General features: G+C 44.5%; 3 protein-coding genes and 1 pseudogene across 3 annotated transcripts in view; 3 read left to right on the plus strand and 1 right to left on the minus strand.

The window, feature by feature from the left end:
- LOC149445506 (uncharacterized) overlaps positions 1–18,350 on the plus strand; it is a 325,410-nt gene that overhangs the window by 138,169 nt on the left and 168,891 nt on the right. The window lies entirely within an intron of this gene.
- LOC149445509 (uncharacterized) overlaps positions 1–18,350 on the minus strand; it is an 83,467-nt pseudogene that overhangs the window by 55,187 nt on the left and 9,930 nt on the right.
- Positions 1–18,350, plus strand: part of LOC149445513 (uncharacterized) — a 163,574-nt gene that overhangs the window by 3,970 nt on the left and 141,254 nt on the right. The gene's annotated exons all lie outside the window — the stretch shown is intronic.
- LOC149445514 (uncharacterized) lies at positions 4,714–8,590 on the plus strand. The gene has a single exon (XM_089653804.1). The coding sequence runs from the start codon at positions 4,740–4,742 to the stop codon at positions 6,138–6,140; it is 1,401 nt and encodes a 466-aa protein (XP_089509930.1). The 5' UTR covers positions 4,714–4,739; the 3' UTR covers positions 6,141–8,590.

Here is an 18,350-nt window from a genome sequence, read left to right on the forward strand (position 1 = left end):
ACACTGAACCTTGGGGTACCCCACTAATAACACTGAACCTTGGGGTACACCACTAATAACACTGAACCTTGGGGTACCCCACTAACCCCTTCCATATCGGGCACTTTTACCTCCTTCCTGCCCAGGCCAATTTTCAGGTTTCAGCGCTCTCACACTTTGAATGACAATTGCGCGATCATACAACACTGTGCCCAAACTAAAATTTGGGGGATATCTGGCCTACAGTGATTGGTCACAGCAGGTCACTTGGTACTGACAATGGGGCCGGTACACAGATCTGTCATTGGCCGTGTCCGAGGTACATGGCCGGTGACAGATCGCGCCGCTGCACGGTTCTGCGGGCATGCAAACTGCGCATACCTGGATGGACGCCATATGGCTTTCACCCGGAGGGACGAGGTGCTCACCCGGCCACCATCTGGCCATAGATCGGACAGGAACCGGATAATAACACTGAGCCTTGGGGTACACCACTGATGACACTGAACCTTGGGGTACCCCACTAATAACACCGAACCTTGGGGTACACCACTAATAACACTAAACCTTGGGGTACCCCACTAATAACACTGAACCTTGGGGTACCCCACTAATAACACTGACCTTGGGGTACACCACTAATAACACTGAACCTTGGGGTACCCCACTAAAAACACTGAACCTTGGGGTACACCACTAATAACACTGAACCCTGGGGTACCCCACTAATAACACTTAACCTTGGGGTCCCCCACTAATATCACTGAACCTTGGGGTACACCACTAATAACACTGAGCCTTGGGGTACACCACTAATAACACTGAGCCTTGGGGTACCCCACTAATAACACTGACCTTGGGGTACACCACTAATAACACTGACCCTTGGGGTACACCACTAATAACACTGACCTTGGGGTACCCCACTAATAACACTGAACCTTGGGATACCCCACTAATAACACTGGACCTTGGGGTACCCCACTAATAACACTGAACCTTGGGGTACACCACTAATAACACTGACCTTGGGGTACACCACTAATAACACTGAGCCTTGGGGTACCCCACTAATAACACTGACCTTGGGGTACACCACTAATAACACTGAACCTTGGGGTACACCACTAATAACACTGACCTTGGGGTACACCACTAATAACACTGAACCTTGGGGTACCCCACTAATAACACTGACCTTGGGATACCCCACTAATAACACTGACCTTGGGGTACACCACTAATAACACTGACCTTGGGGTACACCACTAATAACACTGAACCTTGGGGTACCCCACTAAAAACACTGAACCTTGGGGTACACCACTAATAACACTGAACCCTGGGGTACCCCACTAATAACACTTAACCTTGGGGTACCCCACTAATAACACTGAACCTTGGGGTACACCACTAATAACACTGAGCCTTGGGGTACACCACTAATAACACTGAGCCTTGGGGTACCCCACTAATAACACTGAACCTTGGGGTACACCACTAATAACACTGAACCTTGGGGTACACCACTAATACACTGAGCCTTGGGGTACCTGACTAATAACACTGAACCTTGGGGTACCCCACTAATAACAATGAACCTTGGGGTACACCACTAATCACACTAAGCCTTGGGGTTCACCACTAATAACACTGAACCTTGGGGTACACCACTAATAACACTGAACCTTGGGGTACCCCACTAATAACACTGAACCTTGGGGTACCCCACTGACACCCCCAGACCATTCAGATTATGAATCATTACCCACTACTCTCTGAATACGATCTTTTAGCCAGTTTTCTATCCAATTGCATTTAGATTATTCCAGCCTGTAGACTTTACCTTACACATTAGCCGAGTGTGGGGAACTGTGTCCAAGTATACCACGTCCACCGCCACCCCTCTGTCCAAGTATACCACGTCCACCGCCACCCCTCTGTCCAAGTATACCACGTCCACCACCATCCCTCTGTCCAAGTATACCACGTCCACCGCCACCCCTCTGTCCAAGTATACCACGTCCACCGCCACCCCTCTGTCCAAGTATACCACGTCCACCGCCACCCCTCTGTCCAAGTATACCACGTCCACCGCCACCCCTCTGTCCAAGTATACCACGTCCACCGCCACCCCTCTGTCCAAGTATACCACGTCCACCGCCACCCCTCTGTCCAAGTATACCACGTCCACCGCCACCCCTCTGTCCAAGTATACCACGTCCACCGCCACCCCTCTGTCCAAGTATACCACATCCACCGCCACCCCTCTGTCCAAGTATACCACGTCCACCGCCACCCCTCTGTCCAAGTATACCACGTCCACCGCCATCCCTCTGTCCAAGTGTACCACGTCCACCGCCACCCCTCTGTCCAAGTGTACCACGTCCACCGCCACTCCTCTGTCCAAGTGTACCACGTCCACCGCCACCCCTCTGTCCAAGTATACCACGTCCACCGCCATCCCTCTGTCCAAGTATACCACGTCCACCGCCACCCCTCTGTCCAAGTGTACCACGTCCACCGCCACCCCTCTGTCCAAGTGTACCACGTCCACCGCCACCCCTCTGTCCAAGTGTACCACGTCCACCGCCACCCCTCTGTCCAAGTATACCACATCCACCGCCACCCCTCTGTCCAAGTGTACCACGTGCACCGCCACCCCTCTGTCCAAGTATACCACATCCACCACCACCCCTCTGTCCAAGTGTACCACGTCCACCGCCACCCCTCTGTCCAAGTATACCACGTCCACCGCCAACCCTCTGTCCAAGTATGCCACGTCCACAGCCACCCCTCTGTCCAAGTATGCCACGTCCACAGCCACCCCTCTGTCCAAGTATACCACATCCACAGCCACCCCTCTGTCCAAGTATACCAGGTCCACCGCCACCCCTCTGTCCAAGTATACCACGTCCACCGCCACCCCTCTGTCCAAGTATACCACGTCCACCGCCACCCCTCTGTCCAAGTATACCACGTCCACAGCCACCCCACTGTCCAAGTATACCACGTCCACAGCCACCCCTCTGTCCAAGTATACCACGTCCACCGCCACCCCTCTGTCCAAGTATACCACGTCCACCGCCACCCCTCTGTCCCAGTATACCACGTCCACAGCCACCCCTCTGTCCAAGTATACCACGTCCACCGACACCCCTCTGTCCAAGTATACCACGTCCACCGCCACCCCTCTGTCCAAGTATACCACGTCCACCGCCACCCCTCTGTCCAAGTATACCACGTCCACCGCCACCCCTCTGTCCAAGTATACCACGTCCACCGCCACCCCTCTGTCCAAGTATACCACGTCCACAGCCACCCCTCTGTCCCAGTATACCACGTCCACAGCCACCCCTCTGTCCCAGTATACCACGTCCACAGCCACCCCTCTGTCCAAGTATACCACGTTCACCGCCACCCCTCTTTCCAAGTATACCACGTCCACAGCCACCCCTCTGTCCCAGTATACCACGTCCACAGCCACCCCTCTGTCCAAGTATACCACGTCCACAGCCACCCCTCTGTCCCAGTACACAACGTCCACCTCCACCCCTCTGTCCAAGGATTTGCTCACCTCCTATCTAACCTGTTTCATGATGGTTTAATCCCATCTCACCGCTACATGTTGTCCACAGTAAACATTTAAGCTTCCACTGAATACAGAATAATAATACTGAGAGTCCTGACCCTTATACTATATAACTTGTACATTACATACTCCTGACCCCTGCACTATATACTCTATGTTGTACATTACATACTCCTGACCCCTGCACTATATACTCTATGTTGTACATTACATACTCCTGACCCCTGCACTATATATTTTATGTTGTACATTACATACTCCTGACCCCTGCACTATATATTTTATGTTGTACATTACATACTCCTGACCCCTGCACTATATATTCTGTTGTACATTACATACTCCTGACCCCTGCACTATATACTCTATGTTGTACATTACATACTCCTGACCCCTGCACTATATACTCTATGATGTACATTACATACTCCTGACCCCTGCACTATATACTCTATGATGTACATTACATACTCCTGACCCCTGCACTATATACTTTATGTTGTACATTCCATAGTCCTGACTTCTGCTCTCCCCCCTCCCCCACTGCTATATATACACATAATATGGATTCTCTTTTGTTCCCCCCATTTCCTACCAGCTGGACATTTTATATCGGATGATGTTATTGGAGCACAGACTTTTACATGGTGATAATAATGTGATAACATCCTCCAACTTTGGACCCTTAAACAGAAAGTGATAATGAGGGAGGAGTCAATACCCCAATGATGGTGGTCTTCAGGATCAGTCCAGTCTTCATCTTGGTTGTTCTCCCCCATCCTCACTCTCTGACCTCTGGTGGGGCTCAGCCCCGCTGTTCTTCATGACTAAATCATGGACTAAATAAGGAAGTGCAGTACTTCTTGTGTTGGGAAGATGGCGATGAGTGATAGAGGGGGTGGGGACCCTCGTCCTATAATCCCCTCATCACTGTCCCTCCTATAAAAGACAGTTCTGGTTGTTTCCTCACTCTCTGACTAAGGTCCATGAATAAAGAAATGACCTGGTAGGAGATCAGAGGAGCCATTTCCTAGTTTCCTTGAGGTTGGAATTGTAAGCTCCTCAGAGACCAAGCTGCCTGATGTGGGCGGAGTCCTGGTTTGGGGGAACCAATCAGCTCCTGTCTAGTAATCCTCTTTGTCTTCGTATTTTAGTCCATGGCCGGGAGATGAGGAAAACCTCCGAGGATTGTCTCACTTTGTCTCCAGACTGGAAAGTAGAAGATGAGGACATCACACAGTATAGTCCAGGAGAAAACCCGGCTCCCTCCAATGTCCATCCGGCACCACCCAGTGTAGATGGACCATCGGATTCCTCGTATCCTGAGGAACCTCAGACTGTGCGGGACCGGACCGGCCTTCTAACAGGGAAGAGATTCTCCTGTACTAAGTGTGGGAAGGGGTTCCACTATAATTCTAAACTTAATGTGCATAAACAATCTCACACGGGAGAGAAGCCGTATTCCTGTCCTGAGTGTGGAAAATGTTTTTCATTTAAGTGCGATCTTTATACTCATCAGAGATCTCACACAGGGGAGAAGCCATATTCCTGTCCTGAGTGCGGGAAATGTTTTTTAATGAAGTCCCATCTTACCAAACATCAGAGATCTCACACGGGGGAGAAGCCGTATTCCTGTCCTGAGTGTGGGAAATGTTTTTCAGAGAAGTCCAGTCTTTACACACATCAGAGATCTCACACAGAGGAGAAGCCGTATTCCTGCCCTGAGTGTGGGAAATGTTTTTCAAGCAACTCCCATCTTAACAAACATCAGAGATCTCACACAGGGGAGAAGCCGTATTCCTGTCCTGAGTGTGGGAAATGTTTTTCAGAGAAGTCCAGTCTTTACAGACATCAGAGATCTCACATGGGGAAGAAGCCATATTCCTGTTCTGAGTGTGGGAAATGTTTTTCAGACAAGTCCCATCTTTCCAAACATCATAGATCTCACACGGGAGAGAAGCCGTATTCCTGTCCTGAGTGCGGGAAATGTTTTTCAGAGATGTCCAGTCTTTACAGACATCAGAGATCTCACACGGGGGAGAAGCCATATTCCTGTACTGAGTGTGGGAAATGTTTTTCAGTGAAGTTCCATCTTAACACACATCAGAGATCTCATACGGGGGAGAAGCCATATTCCTGTCCTGAGTGTGGGAAATGTTTTTCACAGAAGTCCCATCTTTACACACATCAGAGATATCACACGGGGGAAAAGCCGTATTCCTGTCCTGAGTGCGGGAAATGTTTTTCAGATAAGTCCCATCTTTCCAAACATCAGAGATCTCACACAGGGAAGAAGCCATATTCCTGTTCTGAGTGTGGGAAATGTTTTTCACAGAAGTCCCATCTTTTCACACATCAGAGATGTCACACGGGGGAAAAGCCGTATTCCTGTCCTGAGTGCGGGAAATGTTTTTCAGACAAGTCACATCTTCCCAAACATCAGAGATCTCACACAGGGGAGAAGCCGTATTCCTGTCCTGAGTGTGGGAAATGTTTTTCAAGTAACTTCAATCTTTCCAAACATCAGAGATCTCACACGGGGCAGAAGCCACTTTCCTGTCCTCAGTGAGGGAAATGTTCCTCACTGAAGTCCTGTCTTCCTGTACATCAGGGGTCCCACACAACCCTGGAGGTGTATTAGCGCCTTGAGTGTGGGAAATGTCTTCTAGATGAATGTTGCTGGACATCCCAGCTCTCATGTGGGGAAGAAGCACACCCTGATATACACCTCAGATATACTCCATGGCTGATCTTCATCATGGAAGAAACAGTTGATAAGGAGATGAGAGGCCCCCAAAGACATGGATGAAGTGCAGTAAATGTCGGGGTGCAGAGTGGTCAGTAGATCCTGGAAATGAAGGACACAACTTCAGCCCTTCTTGGGTGTCGGAGTTGCGTTTCCTGATAATGATATAGCGGGTTACAGAGCTAGAAGCCGGGAGAGCCCAGATCTCGTTATCGGGGAACTTTACACAGACAACAAGAACTTCTGAAGTTGATGTCCTTCATTTCAAGGCTCTACAGAACAGTGGTGACCCTGAAGCATCTCTCTGTCTTCAGTCCATCCTTCTCCCATCCCCCAACAGGAGGGAAGGAGAACTCCGCCCCAAACTAGGGGGGAACTTTCCTCTCATTATTTCCCTTGGCTTCTGTGTGGGTTTGGGTGGTTGGAGGAGTTTGGCACGAGAGGGAACACAGCTTGTTTTTCTATGTCTACATATGGGGTCTGGGTAGAGGGGATCCACCGGAAAATATTTCTGCTCTTTGATTTTGTGCAGATCGTTTCTGTTTTCACTTTGAAGGGTGATATTATGTGTGGTTTGTAAAAGGGATTGGCCCAATAGATACCACCCCACTTAGAGAATAGATGAACTATTATATGACCAGCATTCATTCAGCCATGTCACATGTTGGGATCTTTTCATACAGGGATTTCCTATGATCATTGGCTCCATCTAGTGGCCATAATGCGGTATTAAACTGTTTTTCCTGATTGAGGTATTTTGGAAGTAATACATCATTATGGCCACTAGAGGGAGCTGATGATTATAGGAAGTCCCTGAGTTTATTAAAATATGGCCAGAATTTGTCACAGCTGGACACATGCTTGTCACACTCCCCCAATATATATTTTGCATAGACCCCTTAGGTTACTATGTTAGGGGTAATTTTGTACAATTACCTGAGATCATATATTTTCAAACATTGAAGATAAAAATTACATAAAACCACAGAATTAAACCAACCATTGATTTAAAACCAAAAATACCTCATTTGGCCTTTAGATGACGCTAAGTATCCTAGCAATTAGCACCATCTAGCACCATTTAGCTGACTAAATCAGTTGTTCAGGTGTTCCCTGACACTTTGGACACTAGATGGTGCTAATTGCTAGGATACTTAGCGTCATCTAAAGGCCAAATGAGGTATTTTTGGTTTTAATCACAGTGTCTCCAATACAAAAAAATGATTTATAAAAATAACTTAATCTGAAAAATTCTTTAAGAACTCAAACAAGATCTGTGTAGGTATAGACTGCAGAGTATGAAAATCAATATTTATTTACATAAGTCACCTACAAACACCATAAACAATAGTCAGATTGTGATTTACACTGACACTAAGATGTTTCTGTAAAAATTCTAAAATAGAATGAATTAAATTCAATAATTAGTCTCCCTGTAAACATCATAACCAATAAAAACGGACAATAATCTGTCTCCTGCAGAAGGAATAAACTATGCAGAATTGTCCACCAGTATGGCCTAAGAACGGGAACATTTTTATAAATGACTTAACTTGAAGTGATGTTATCATGGGGAGAGTTATTAGGTTACAAAGGAATGTGGCAATTGACTTACTAGTCTAAGCAAGCAAAATCAACAGAAAATATATTATTACCCTCCAAGTACCAGGTCATCTTTTTGGAGAACTGATGATCAGACTCAAAGATGGCTGCCAATTAACGGTTGGGGTTGAGCTTCCACAAAATGGTGTCTCTTCTTCAGTTGATAAGTGTCTTTAGATGATCTGAGTCTGAGATGATGTCTACCTTCCAGATGGCTGTGTAGATGGTCCTCCCTCTGTGAGTGTTCCTGCCGGTTTTATCTAGTTATGACTTATACACTCATCAAATCTGAAAAAACCTGGCCAGGAGGTGGAACCTTCTCTGTGATTGGGGAATCTGATTCTCTAACCCATGTTTACTCAAGCATTACCTCCCATGGCCACTGGGTGTCATCCTTGGATAAGAATTGTCTGGTCTGAGTTATTTTGGGGTCGGAAGTAACTAATCTGTGATCGGGAAAAATGAATATTTCACTATAACAGATTGTCCCTTGTGAAATCTATAGAATGCCTTGGAGAGTAGATATTATTCCTCATTTACAATCATTACGTTTGGTGTACCAGTGATTAAATGGAGAATTGTAACTATCAGGAGGTTGGATTACATAAAGCGATTAGAATAATAGTTGTACACACAGAGGAGAGATAATAAAAGAATAATTTGTATACTGATCTACTGATTGATTACGGCTTTGGTAGCATGCATACAATATCCCTAACAATACCGATAAACTCCAACACACTAAATATATATCATGGGATTACAAATCAGCAAACATAACATAATATACGTCCTACATTCTTATGAGGCAATCTGGTATTTTATCCCCATCACGTCTTTTCATATAGCATGAATTATATGGAAACAGGGAGGTTCCTTTTTGTACCTTTTCACCAAAACAAAATGAGTCTCAGCAGTGTTACTGGAGTCACCTTGTTACATAGTTACAGAGATCATCTGGATGGAAAAAAGACACCAATCCATCCAGTCCAACCAACAGAAAAAACAAAAATGTATGCAGTAAGTAGTACAAGCGCCTAAGTATATAGGTAACAAGCTGCTATGCACAAAAAAGGTACCAATATCACCCTAGGAAATAGCAATGTATATATAAAGTGCAGCGCTCGATGTTAAAACCAATGTGTGTAAAGAAAAGAAAATAAATCCTTATTAAATTGTAAATATATATAAATAAAAGTTCAAAAGCCGAAGAAGATAGTCCAGCAAATCAATATAAAGATATAAGTGCTCAGGTGACTTAGAGATCCGGTACCCGTGTGGTAGTGATAAGGCAATGCGCACTCACCGGACGCACATAATAAATGTGGTTTTGTGTATAAATAATCCTGATGTCATCTGATAGTGGGTGGTCCTCCCTCTGTTGGGTATGAGGCTGATGGTCCTCTTCCACTAGGGGTCCCCCTATGAGCTCCTGGTAGGTGGTATCCCTCTGGTTAGGCTGGGTAGCAGTAATCCATCCCGGGAGTGTGTCTGTGGACTAAAGTACTCCCCCTTCTCGCCAGAGATTCTGGGCAGCAGCACGCAAATGTCATCACAGCTGGCTTTCCACTCTAATGCAAGGTGGATCCGTTTACCCTGAGTTTATTCTTGATCCAGTGCTGTGCTCTGCTGCATCTCTTCTTTCTTTTCCCTGGTCCCACTAGAGCAGTGGTCTCCAAACCTATTGGTTGATGGGTGGAGGGAAGTGAAACATAAAAAACAAAACACACAAATAGAACATTACATGAGGAAATGCACATCTTACCGTAAAGGTCTCAGTAATCTATAAACAGAAGAATCCAGAATAGAACTCTCACAAATCTGCAGCTTTGTAGAGTTAGCATTCATAATACGCGGCTCAAAAAATGAAAGAAAGACTTATTAATCAGAGTCTAGCATCAAGTCAATGAGACTCCTGAGATATTGATCTGGTCAGTGAAGTCGCAGAGGGGGCTGTTAATCAGTTTCAGCTGCTTTGGTGTTAATGAAATTATCAACAGGTGCACTAGATGGGCAACAATGAGACAACCCTCAAAACAGGAATTTACAGGTGGAAGCCACTGACATTTTTTTCCCTACTCATCTTTACTGACTGTTCTTCACTAGTTTTTCTTTTGGCTAGGGTCAGTGTCACTACTGGTAGCATGAGGTCATACCTGGACCATACAGAGGTTGCACAGGTAGTCCAACTCCTCCACGATGGCACATCAATACATGCCATTGCCAGAAGGTTTGCTGTGTCTCCCAGCAAGAGCATGGAGGAGATTCCAGGAGACAAGAGCATGGAGGAGATTCCAGGAGACAAGAGCATGGAGGAGATTCCAGGAGACAAGAGCATGGAAGAGATTCCAGGAGACAAGAGCATGGAGGAGATTCCAGGAGACAGGCAGTTATTCTAGGAGAGCTGGAAAGGGTCATAGAAGTTCCTTAACCCACCAGCAGAACTGTATCTGCTCCTTTGTGCAAGGAGGAACTTCATGAGGGTGGCCTGAGGGCCCAACATCCTCTAGTGGGCCCTGTGCTCACTACCCGGCACCATAGAGCTGGATTGACATTTGCCATTGAACACCAGAATTGGCAGGTCCAACACTAGTGCCCTGTGCTTTTCACAGATGAGAGCAGGTTCCCCCTGAGCACATTTGACAGACATGAAAGGGTCTGGAGAAGCCATGGAGAATGTTCTGCTGCCTTTAACATCATTCAGCATGACAGTTTTGGTGGTGGGTCACTGATGGTCTGGGGAGGCATATTCATGGAGGGACGCACAGACCTCTACAGGCTAGACAATGGCACCCTGACTGCCATTAGGTATTGGGATGAAATCTTTGGACCCATTTTCAGACCCTACACTGGTGCAGTGGGTCCTGGGTTCCTCCTGGTGCAGTGGGTCCTGGGTTCCTCCTGGTGCATTGGGTCCTTGGTTCCTCCTGGTGCACGACAATACCCGGCCTCATGTGGCAAATGTGTGCAGGCAGTTTCTGAAGGATGAAGGAATTAATACCACTGAATGGCCCCCATTCTGGCCTGACCTAAATCCAATAGAACACCTGTGGGATGTCATGTTTAGATTCATCCAAGCTGCCTGGTTGCACTTTAGACTGTCCAGGAGCACAGTGATGAAATCCCCCAGGACACCATCCGTGGTCTCATTAGGAGCATGCCCCAACATTGTCAGGCATGCATGCAAGCATATGGGGGCCATACAATCTACCGAGGACCATTCTGAGTTGCTGCAATTAAATTTCGGTAAAATGGACTCGCCTGCTGCATCATTTTTTCTTGATTTTTGGGGTGCCTTTGAATTCAGTTCTCTGTAGGTTGATCATTTTCATTTCCATAAAACAATGGGGCATCCTTACATTCCTAACACATTACCCCCTCCATGTCAGTATAGATATCCAGCAGGAGATTTTTCCTCATTGAGATCTGATGGGTTTTCAAAGTGTTCCTTTCATTTTTTGGAGCAGTGTGTAACATAAATGTAAGGGTCGGGTAGCTGAGATGTGAGGTGATCAGTAGAAATATGTAATTGTGAATCTAGTTTTATTCCATGTTATTACAGATAAGTGTTCAGTATTCGGTCAGAGACATATGTTCACCAATTAGCATCTGAAAGGACAGAGCAGCTTCTAGGGTAGAGGTGTCACCTGGATGCCAATACAATGTTGTCACCTATGTAGCCAGAGTTTGCCACCTTCTTGAACCTAGAAGAAGAATCCTAGTCATTTCGGCTACAAGAGTCAGCAGGAGACCGTGAGAAGGCTCCGAAGTTTCTGTCAGCTTTGATTTATATCCACAAATCAAAGGAATGTATTTCATCTCATAAAAGCTAGAATATTTGTTGCAGAGAGATGAAAATACTTCCTTCTGATTGGACACACTGTAGGCTACATCTGCATGTAAAACTGTATTTGTAGCCCCTGTGAAATCCCAGAGAAACACAGGAAACAGTTATATGGTGCCTGATTGCAACAGCTGAACAGCGATTGGTACTGTTGTGTTCGGACTAACACACTGGTGTCGGAAATTCTATCCCTGACCAAGTGATCCAAACCATTCCTGGCCCATTCAGCTCTGGGCACTTCAGAACCCAGAACATCCTGTGGGCTGGTACAGGAACACTCCCCAGGGTTGATTGGCCAAGGGCTAATGTGCAGCCCACATCCATATTTCAATAAATTGAGTACCCTGAGATATGGACGGAGTGATTTGTACGGAGCCGGTTCCATGTGACTGGTGAATCGTGGACTTTCTCTGACTTGCTCCAGTCTCAGGATAAATCTTGGTAAAAGTTTTATTTATGTTTTTATTCCCTTTTATTTTATTGTGAATAGCCAATTGTGTGTCTTTTTGTATTTTCTGCAACTTTTTTTCTTTGTACATATTTAATACACTTCCCACTTTTGGGATATTAAATCATAAAATGAATAAGTGACTTCTGTGTACTAAGCTCGGGCTCATATCTCCGGAGAGATTGTTGTATTGTAGAGTCTATGTGCTCAGTCTAAGTTCATTGCCAATCTGTATGCAATTGTACTGTGTGTTGGCAGATTGCCTGCAGATTGTAACATAGACCTGCCAGACGGAGATCTGTGTGTGTGTGGTGGCCCAGTAGACCAGTCTGTGGACAAACTGTTGGGTGGTGGCAAGCTACCGTGTGTTGTGTGTCTAATGTGGGGGTCTGTGGACAGTTGAAGAGTGATTAACACCGGGGTTCTAGCTTGTAGGATAGCTGGAGGAATCCTAGAAGGGTGTGCCAATTGCTAGACTGCTCCTCAATCCTTAGCGTGCACCAGATTGTATATAAGATTCATATCTGCCTGTGTGTGGTCAGCCAGCTGGATTGGAGTGGAGTCTCCCTCTAGTGGTTGCCAGAGGTAATGCAGGCTGTGAAAGGGTATCCTGACCAGTCTTATATGCTCAAAGTCCCCCTCATTCCCTCTTTACCCCAAGTCACGGGTGGACCATGCCTTGGTTAGCTAGTCGTCGGGCATGCATTTTATCCGTGACACAGTGTATAATCCATGATGTGGGACTTCTCTTGTCCTCATTACATTGGAGGACAGAAACTCTTCCATTGTGACCTTTATTCCCGAGCTCTCCCAGAATCCCTCAGCTTGGAATAATGGCCGCTGTGTCTGCAGAAACATAGAGAATACTTCCATATTGTTGTGGTGGTTTATGGAAGGATATATATTATTTATAAAGGGCGTGTCCCTTTCCCTTAGATGAAATATTACAGTGCCTCCAGCCGTTAAAATACGGCAAATATTTAGTAGACCAATAATTTGGACACCTTGATAATTTGATCACCACTTATTATTATACCTTGAATTCTTTTAGCCAATATGATTTCGTACCATACACACAAAATTTGCCTTATAATAGATAAATATAAAAATTTATTTATGTACAAAAATTATATATATATTAACACAAAACGCAAAAGACTGGTGATAAATGAACATTGGTACACACAATCAAAAATATATCCTACCAATGTAAGACACAATAATAAGGTCTCTAACTAATTACATCAATCACAAATTTTAAATGATATGATATTTATTAAATTTATTAATAATTAATAATTTCGAATATCTCAAAGGTTATATTCTTACAAGCCGTGGCCATAGGATTGCAAGAAGGAAGCCCTTGATATATGATACTCTGGTTATTAATATTCAATAAATTATGAAAGATGAAAAATTTTATAATATGGCAATAAACAATTTTTAACAGTAACACAGTATCTTTCTACATATATCTAACTACCCAATATTGTTATGATACACTAAGGTAATTTTATGATTCCACACAACAAAGAAAATAATTAATATGAAAATCAAATAAATATCTCACCACACCCGGAATTCAGACTAGGCAACTCTCCCGTGGATTTAGCTGGCAGTGGAACGCCTTTAGACTGATATATAGGGCAAGTGAAAGATTCAGTAGGGGAGAATGTAGGAAGTTATAAGATTAGAGGTTTAAAGTTTTAGGAAGTTTGAAAAGATGGAAGAGTAATTATTCAGCAGAGATCTTCTTCAGATGTCAGGTCTTCCCACGAGGTCTTTATGAGGGTTCTCCTTAAAGCACATGGGCTTTTATATCCACTAGTCCATTGTTCTAAGATACCTTCCCACCAGGCTTCCTGATTGGCTAGTTGAGAAATGTGTGTACATAAGCTATTTCTCACCTGCCCGCCAGGTGGCGGTCATGTATCACAGAACAATGTGAGCATTTGAGATGACTCATACCTTGGGTGGAATCTTCAGGTAATTTCAGGAATAAAATATACGGCTCTATCCAGATATAGCAGTGATACCTATATTATTCTAAATAGGGACCATGGAATATAGGTGTATATTCGGTTATTCCTCCTTGAAGTACCATCCTGTTTGTTTCCTGATAAGACATGTAACTAATGCTAGTCTATAATACATCTTACTTCCCATCATCTCAATACTCAAATTAGTGATATATAGTTCCCATTGCTGAGTATTTAGTGGTGTTTAAAATCTATAACATCTTATTTATGATATGTTTTTGTAGTATATTTTTGTCATGATATACAGTGAACTTTTAAACTTAAATGTCCTGAATTTCACCCCTTTGTTTCAGAATCAACATTTTCTCTGTGTAGAAAAAAAAAACTCTTTGTTTGCATGGCCCTTGTATTGGACTCATGGTAAACAATTGTTAATGCTTTCACCCTTGGTGAACAATAGTATATGGTAATAGTTTCAGAGGTCTGTTAGTTCATCACACTCTACAGGTTTTGGTTAAGCTTTCAACCAGTTGAGTTCCCGTCTCATTATTGTTGAAATGTTTAAAAGTCAAAGTCCTATCTGGCTATGTGTTTGACTTTTCTGTATGTGCATTCTTCTCAACCTCCATATACAAATAGTCCTTGTTGACAGTTCAAACAGGCTTATTGTCTTGGAAAAGACTCACTTCCCCCATTCTCCATTTCTTAACTAGAATCCTTGATGGTTCAACCAAGACAAAATTAACTCTTAGCATCCGGCTATACTGAGCTGTTTGCCACATGATATTATGTCTTGATAAAAGTCATATTTTTGAGACGTGATTCAAAAGTCCACAACAAATCCCCCTTTGTTTTTGGGGTATAGGCACGCGTAGAGGGGTGTCTGTATCGAAAAACATGAGTGGGACTTTTGGTTAGAGTGATCGTTCGTCTTCTCCGGTGAAGGGAATGAAATAATAAAAAAAAATTTTTTTTTTTTTTTTTTTTTTTTATAATAAAATGGCAGCGGTGATGCTGGTTGGTCCTTAACTTGACTCGGCGTCTTTAGATGGACACTTCCGATGACGATCCTGGTCTTGTGATGAGGCCGGCCTGGCACATCCACCTTGGGGTCCATGGGTCCTCCGCACGACAGATCTCTTAGATGGTCTCCTAGGCGGGTCTTTTCCTCTGGACTGGCCCTTGGTGGCCTGGGACATCAGGTTATCGTCTCCGGATCGATCTCTGGCATCTGGTCTTTCCCACAGGACATTATAGCTTCCTTCTAGGGTCCGGTCATTGACACCTCCGATCGCCGGTCTGGTCATAGTCTGGGCCTTCCTTTCTAAATTATTAAAATGAACAGTTTAAGTATGGGATATACATAAAATTATGTTACTGGATCCTGTAAGGCAAAAGATGAATTATATGTTCAAAGGAAATTTAATGATGATCTCAATATCTCCAGATAGGAACTGGTGGGTTAGTCTTCCAACAACTGCAATTGAGACTTCGGATGGCAAGCACGTAATTGATTGATGTGCACCCATCTATCACTGATTTCACCATACCGGGTAACCTGCAATTTATATGCGACCGGAGAGATTTTATCAATGATAGAGAACGGACCTTTCCAAGATGGAAGGAATTTCCGTTCCTTGATCTGGTCTCTTGCAAAGTTGTATAGATAGACCTTGTCACCAATCTCATATTCCTTCTTGGAGGTTTTGAGATCATAGTATGTCTTAGCACTAGTTGCAGCTCTTTCCAAATTTCGCTGGGCAAAGGCAAAAGCATATTGCAGATGTTTACGTAAATCCTCTATGTACTGGTGTGTGGTGGTAGCATTGATCAAATTTTGATCTGTAGTGCGATACAATAAGTGCTGGGGCAGTACCATCCGTCTACCTGTCATCAGTTCAAAAGATGACATTTTTGTAACTGTATTCGGAGTAGCCCTCAACGCCATCAGGACCAGCGGGAGCTTGACATCCCAATCCTTGCCTGTTTCCTTAACAAATTTCTTAAGGACATTAACGATGGTCTGATTGTATCGTTCTACACCACCACTAGAGGCTGGCCGATAGGCGATATGCAATTTCCTTTTAACCCCCAAAATTTTCCACAATTTGGCCATCACTTCGCTAGTGAAGTGCGATCCTCTATCAGACTCTATCCTCTGAGGTAAACCAAAACATGAAAATACATGATTTATTAGCAATGCAGCACATGTCTCGGAGCTATTATTTGGTGCTGGTATACATTCGACATACTTGGTGAATAAACATGTAACTGTTAACATATACCGATTTCCTCGTGAAGATTTTGTTACTGGCCCAATAAAATCCATCTGAAGGTCTGACCAAGGCATACATATCCCCCTCTTCTGGAGAGGTGCTCTGTGAGTTGGCTTGGTAGGTTGAAATTGGGGACATATTAGGCAACCTTGGCAGTACTCCTTCACATCACGTAACATATGAGGCCAGTAGGCATAATCCCGCAGGATCTCATACGTGATCTTCTCTCCACGATGACCGGAAGTGGGAGCATCATGGGCATGCTGTAGCATCAAACCTCTAAATTTAAGTGGGACGACCCATTGTTGTACGCCACCCTTTGAGGTTCGTATCAACAATCCCTGGTATAAAGAGAATTGGGATTTGGATTTCATTAAGATACGTAAATCCTCCTTCCCACTACATACTTCCTTATTTATGGGATTTTGGTTGGGATCTTCTATATGACTATAAAACAAGCCAATTATTGGGTCTTCTTTTTGGGCAGTAATTAAATCCTCACTAGGAGAATCGTGACTCCACTGTAATGCATTCGGATCACCAGCTGTTCTGGCCTGTTGCCTGGTGACAGCTTCAACCTGTACGGTACCTAAAAATTGGTCAATGTCTAACAGTTCACCGGTGATTGCCCCTTCCTTGGCTAAAGAATCGGCCAGATCGTTCCCTTCTTTCTCGGCACCTAGAACCTTGGAGTGGCCTTTGGTCTTCTTGAAGTGCAGGGTGAGATCATTGGACCTTACCAGTTCATCGATGTGACAAAAGAGCTTACCATGTTTCACGGGTTTGTGATTACTCTTGTTCATGTTGTTTCGCTTCCACCTAGGGAAATACTCCACAAAACTATTCCTGACATAATTGGAATCGGTTATGATGGCACACTCTCTGATGTTGAACTCTATAGCCATCTCAACTGCTCTAAGGATTGCAGTAAGTTCAGCAACCTGACTGCTTTTTGGTCCAAGTTTGTATCCCACAGAAATTGGGGTGACACCTTGGGTCCAAACGATTCCAATACCTGCCACTAGTTGGAGCTGTTCCCCATCCTTGTGATGAAAAGCCCAACCATCCACATATACACACGGCAGCTGTTTACAGTATTCTTCATCGTAAACCTTGTAGGGAGAGAACAGTTGTTCTTCCAGAAAGTCAGTGTCCGGGGCCTCCATAACAGGCGTAGTTGCGGAACAATCATGGAGCTCGGCTAGGCCCTGGGCTACTGGACTTTCCTTGTTCTGTTTGTACCGAATTTCAAGTGGCCACCCTTGCAAAGACAAAGTCCAAGCAGTGATGCGGCTATTAGACACATTTCCTCCCTTGATACGTTCACTCTTTAAATACTGTAAAGGCTGGTGTGCCGTTTCAACAATGATTCTCTCTCCCTGAATGTAACTGCGGAAATTCTGTAATGCCCACACGGTGGACAATAGAGCTTTTTCACAGTCACTGAACTTTACTTCAACCGGGGACAAAGTTTTACTGGCATAGGCAATCACCTTACTGACATCATCACGTTTCTGGTAAAGAACAGAACTCATACTTACCTGCGTAAACCCTGTCTCTAGATAGAAATTTTTACCCCCTTCGGGATATCCGAGACACGGGGCTTGTGTGAGACGTTCCTTTAATTCCTTCATGGCGTCCTCCTGTTTCTTACCCCACGACCATTCGACATCCTTCTTCAGTAGGTGAAGCAGTGGCTTGCTTATCTCGGCGTAATTATCAATAAACTTACGCGAGTAGTTTACCATACCTAGGAATGATCTCAATTCTTTAAGGTTAGTAGGGACTTTACAGTTCAGAACCGCCTCAACCTTCTTCTTTTGTGGGTTCAAACCTTCAGCAGTAACTTCATGGCCTAGGAAGTTTACCTTCGTGCGACACCAC

This window comes from Staurois parvus, unplaced genomic scaffold (genome assembly GCF_062004578.1).
Source record: "Staurois parvus isolate SC_StPar_1 unplaced genomic scaffold, SC_StPar_1.0 ptg000720l, whole genome shotgun sequence".
Classification (NCBI taxonomy): domain Eukaryota; kingdom Metazoa; phylum Chordata; class Amphibia; order Anura; family Ranidae; genus Staurois; species Staurois parvus.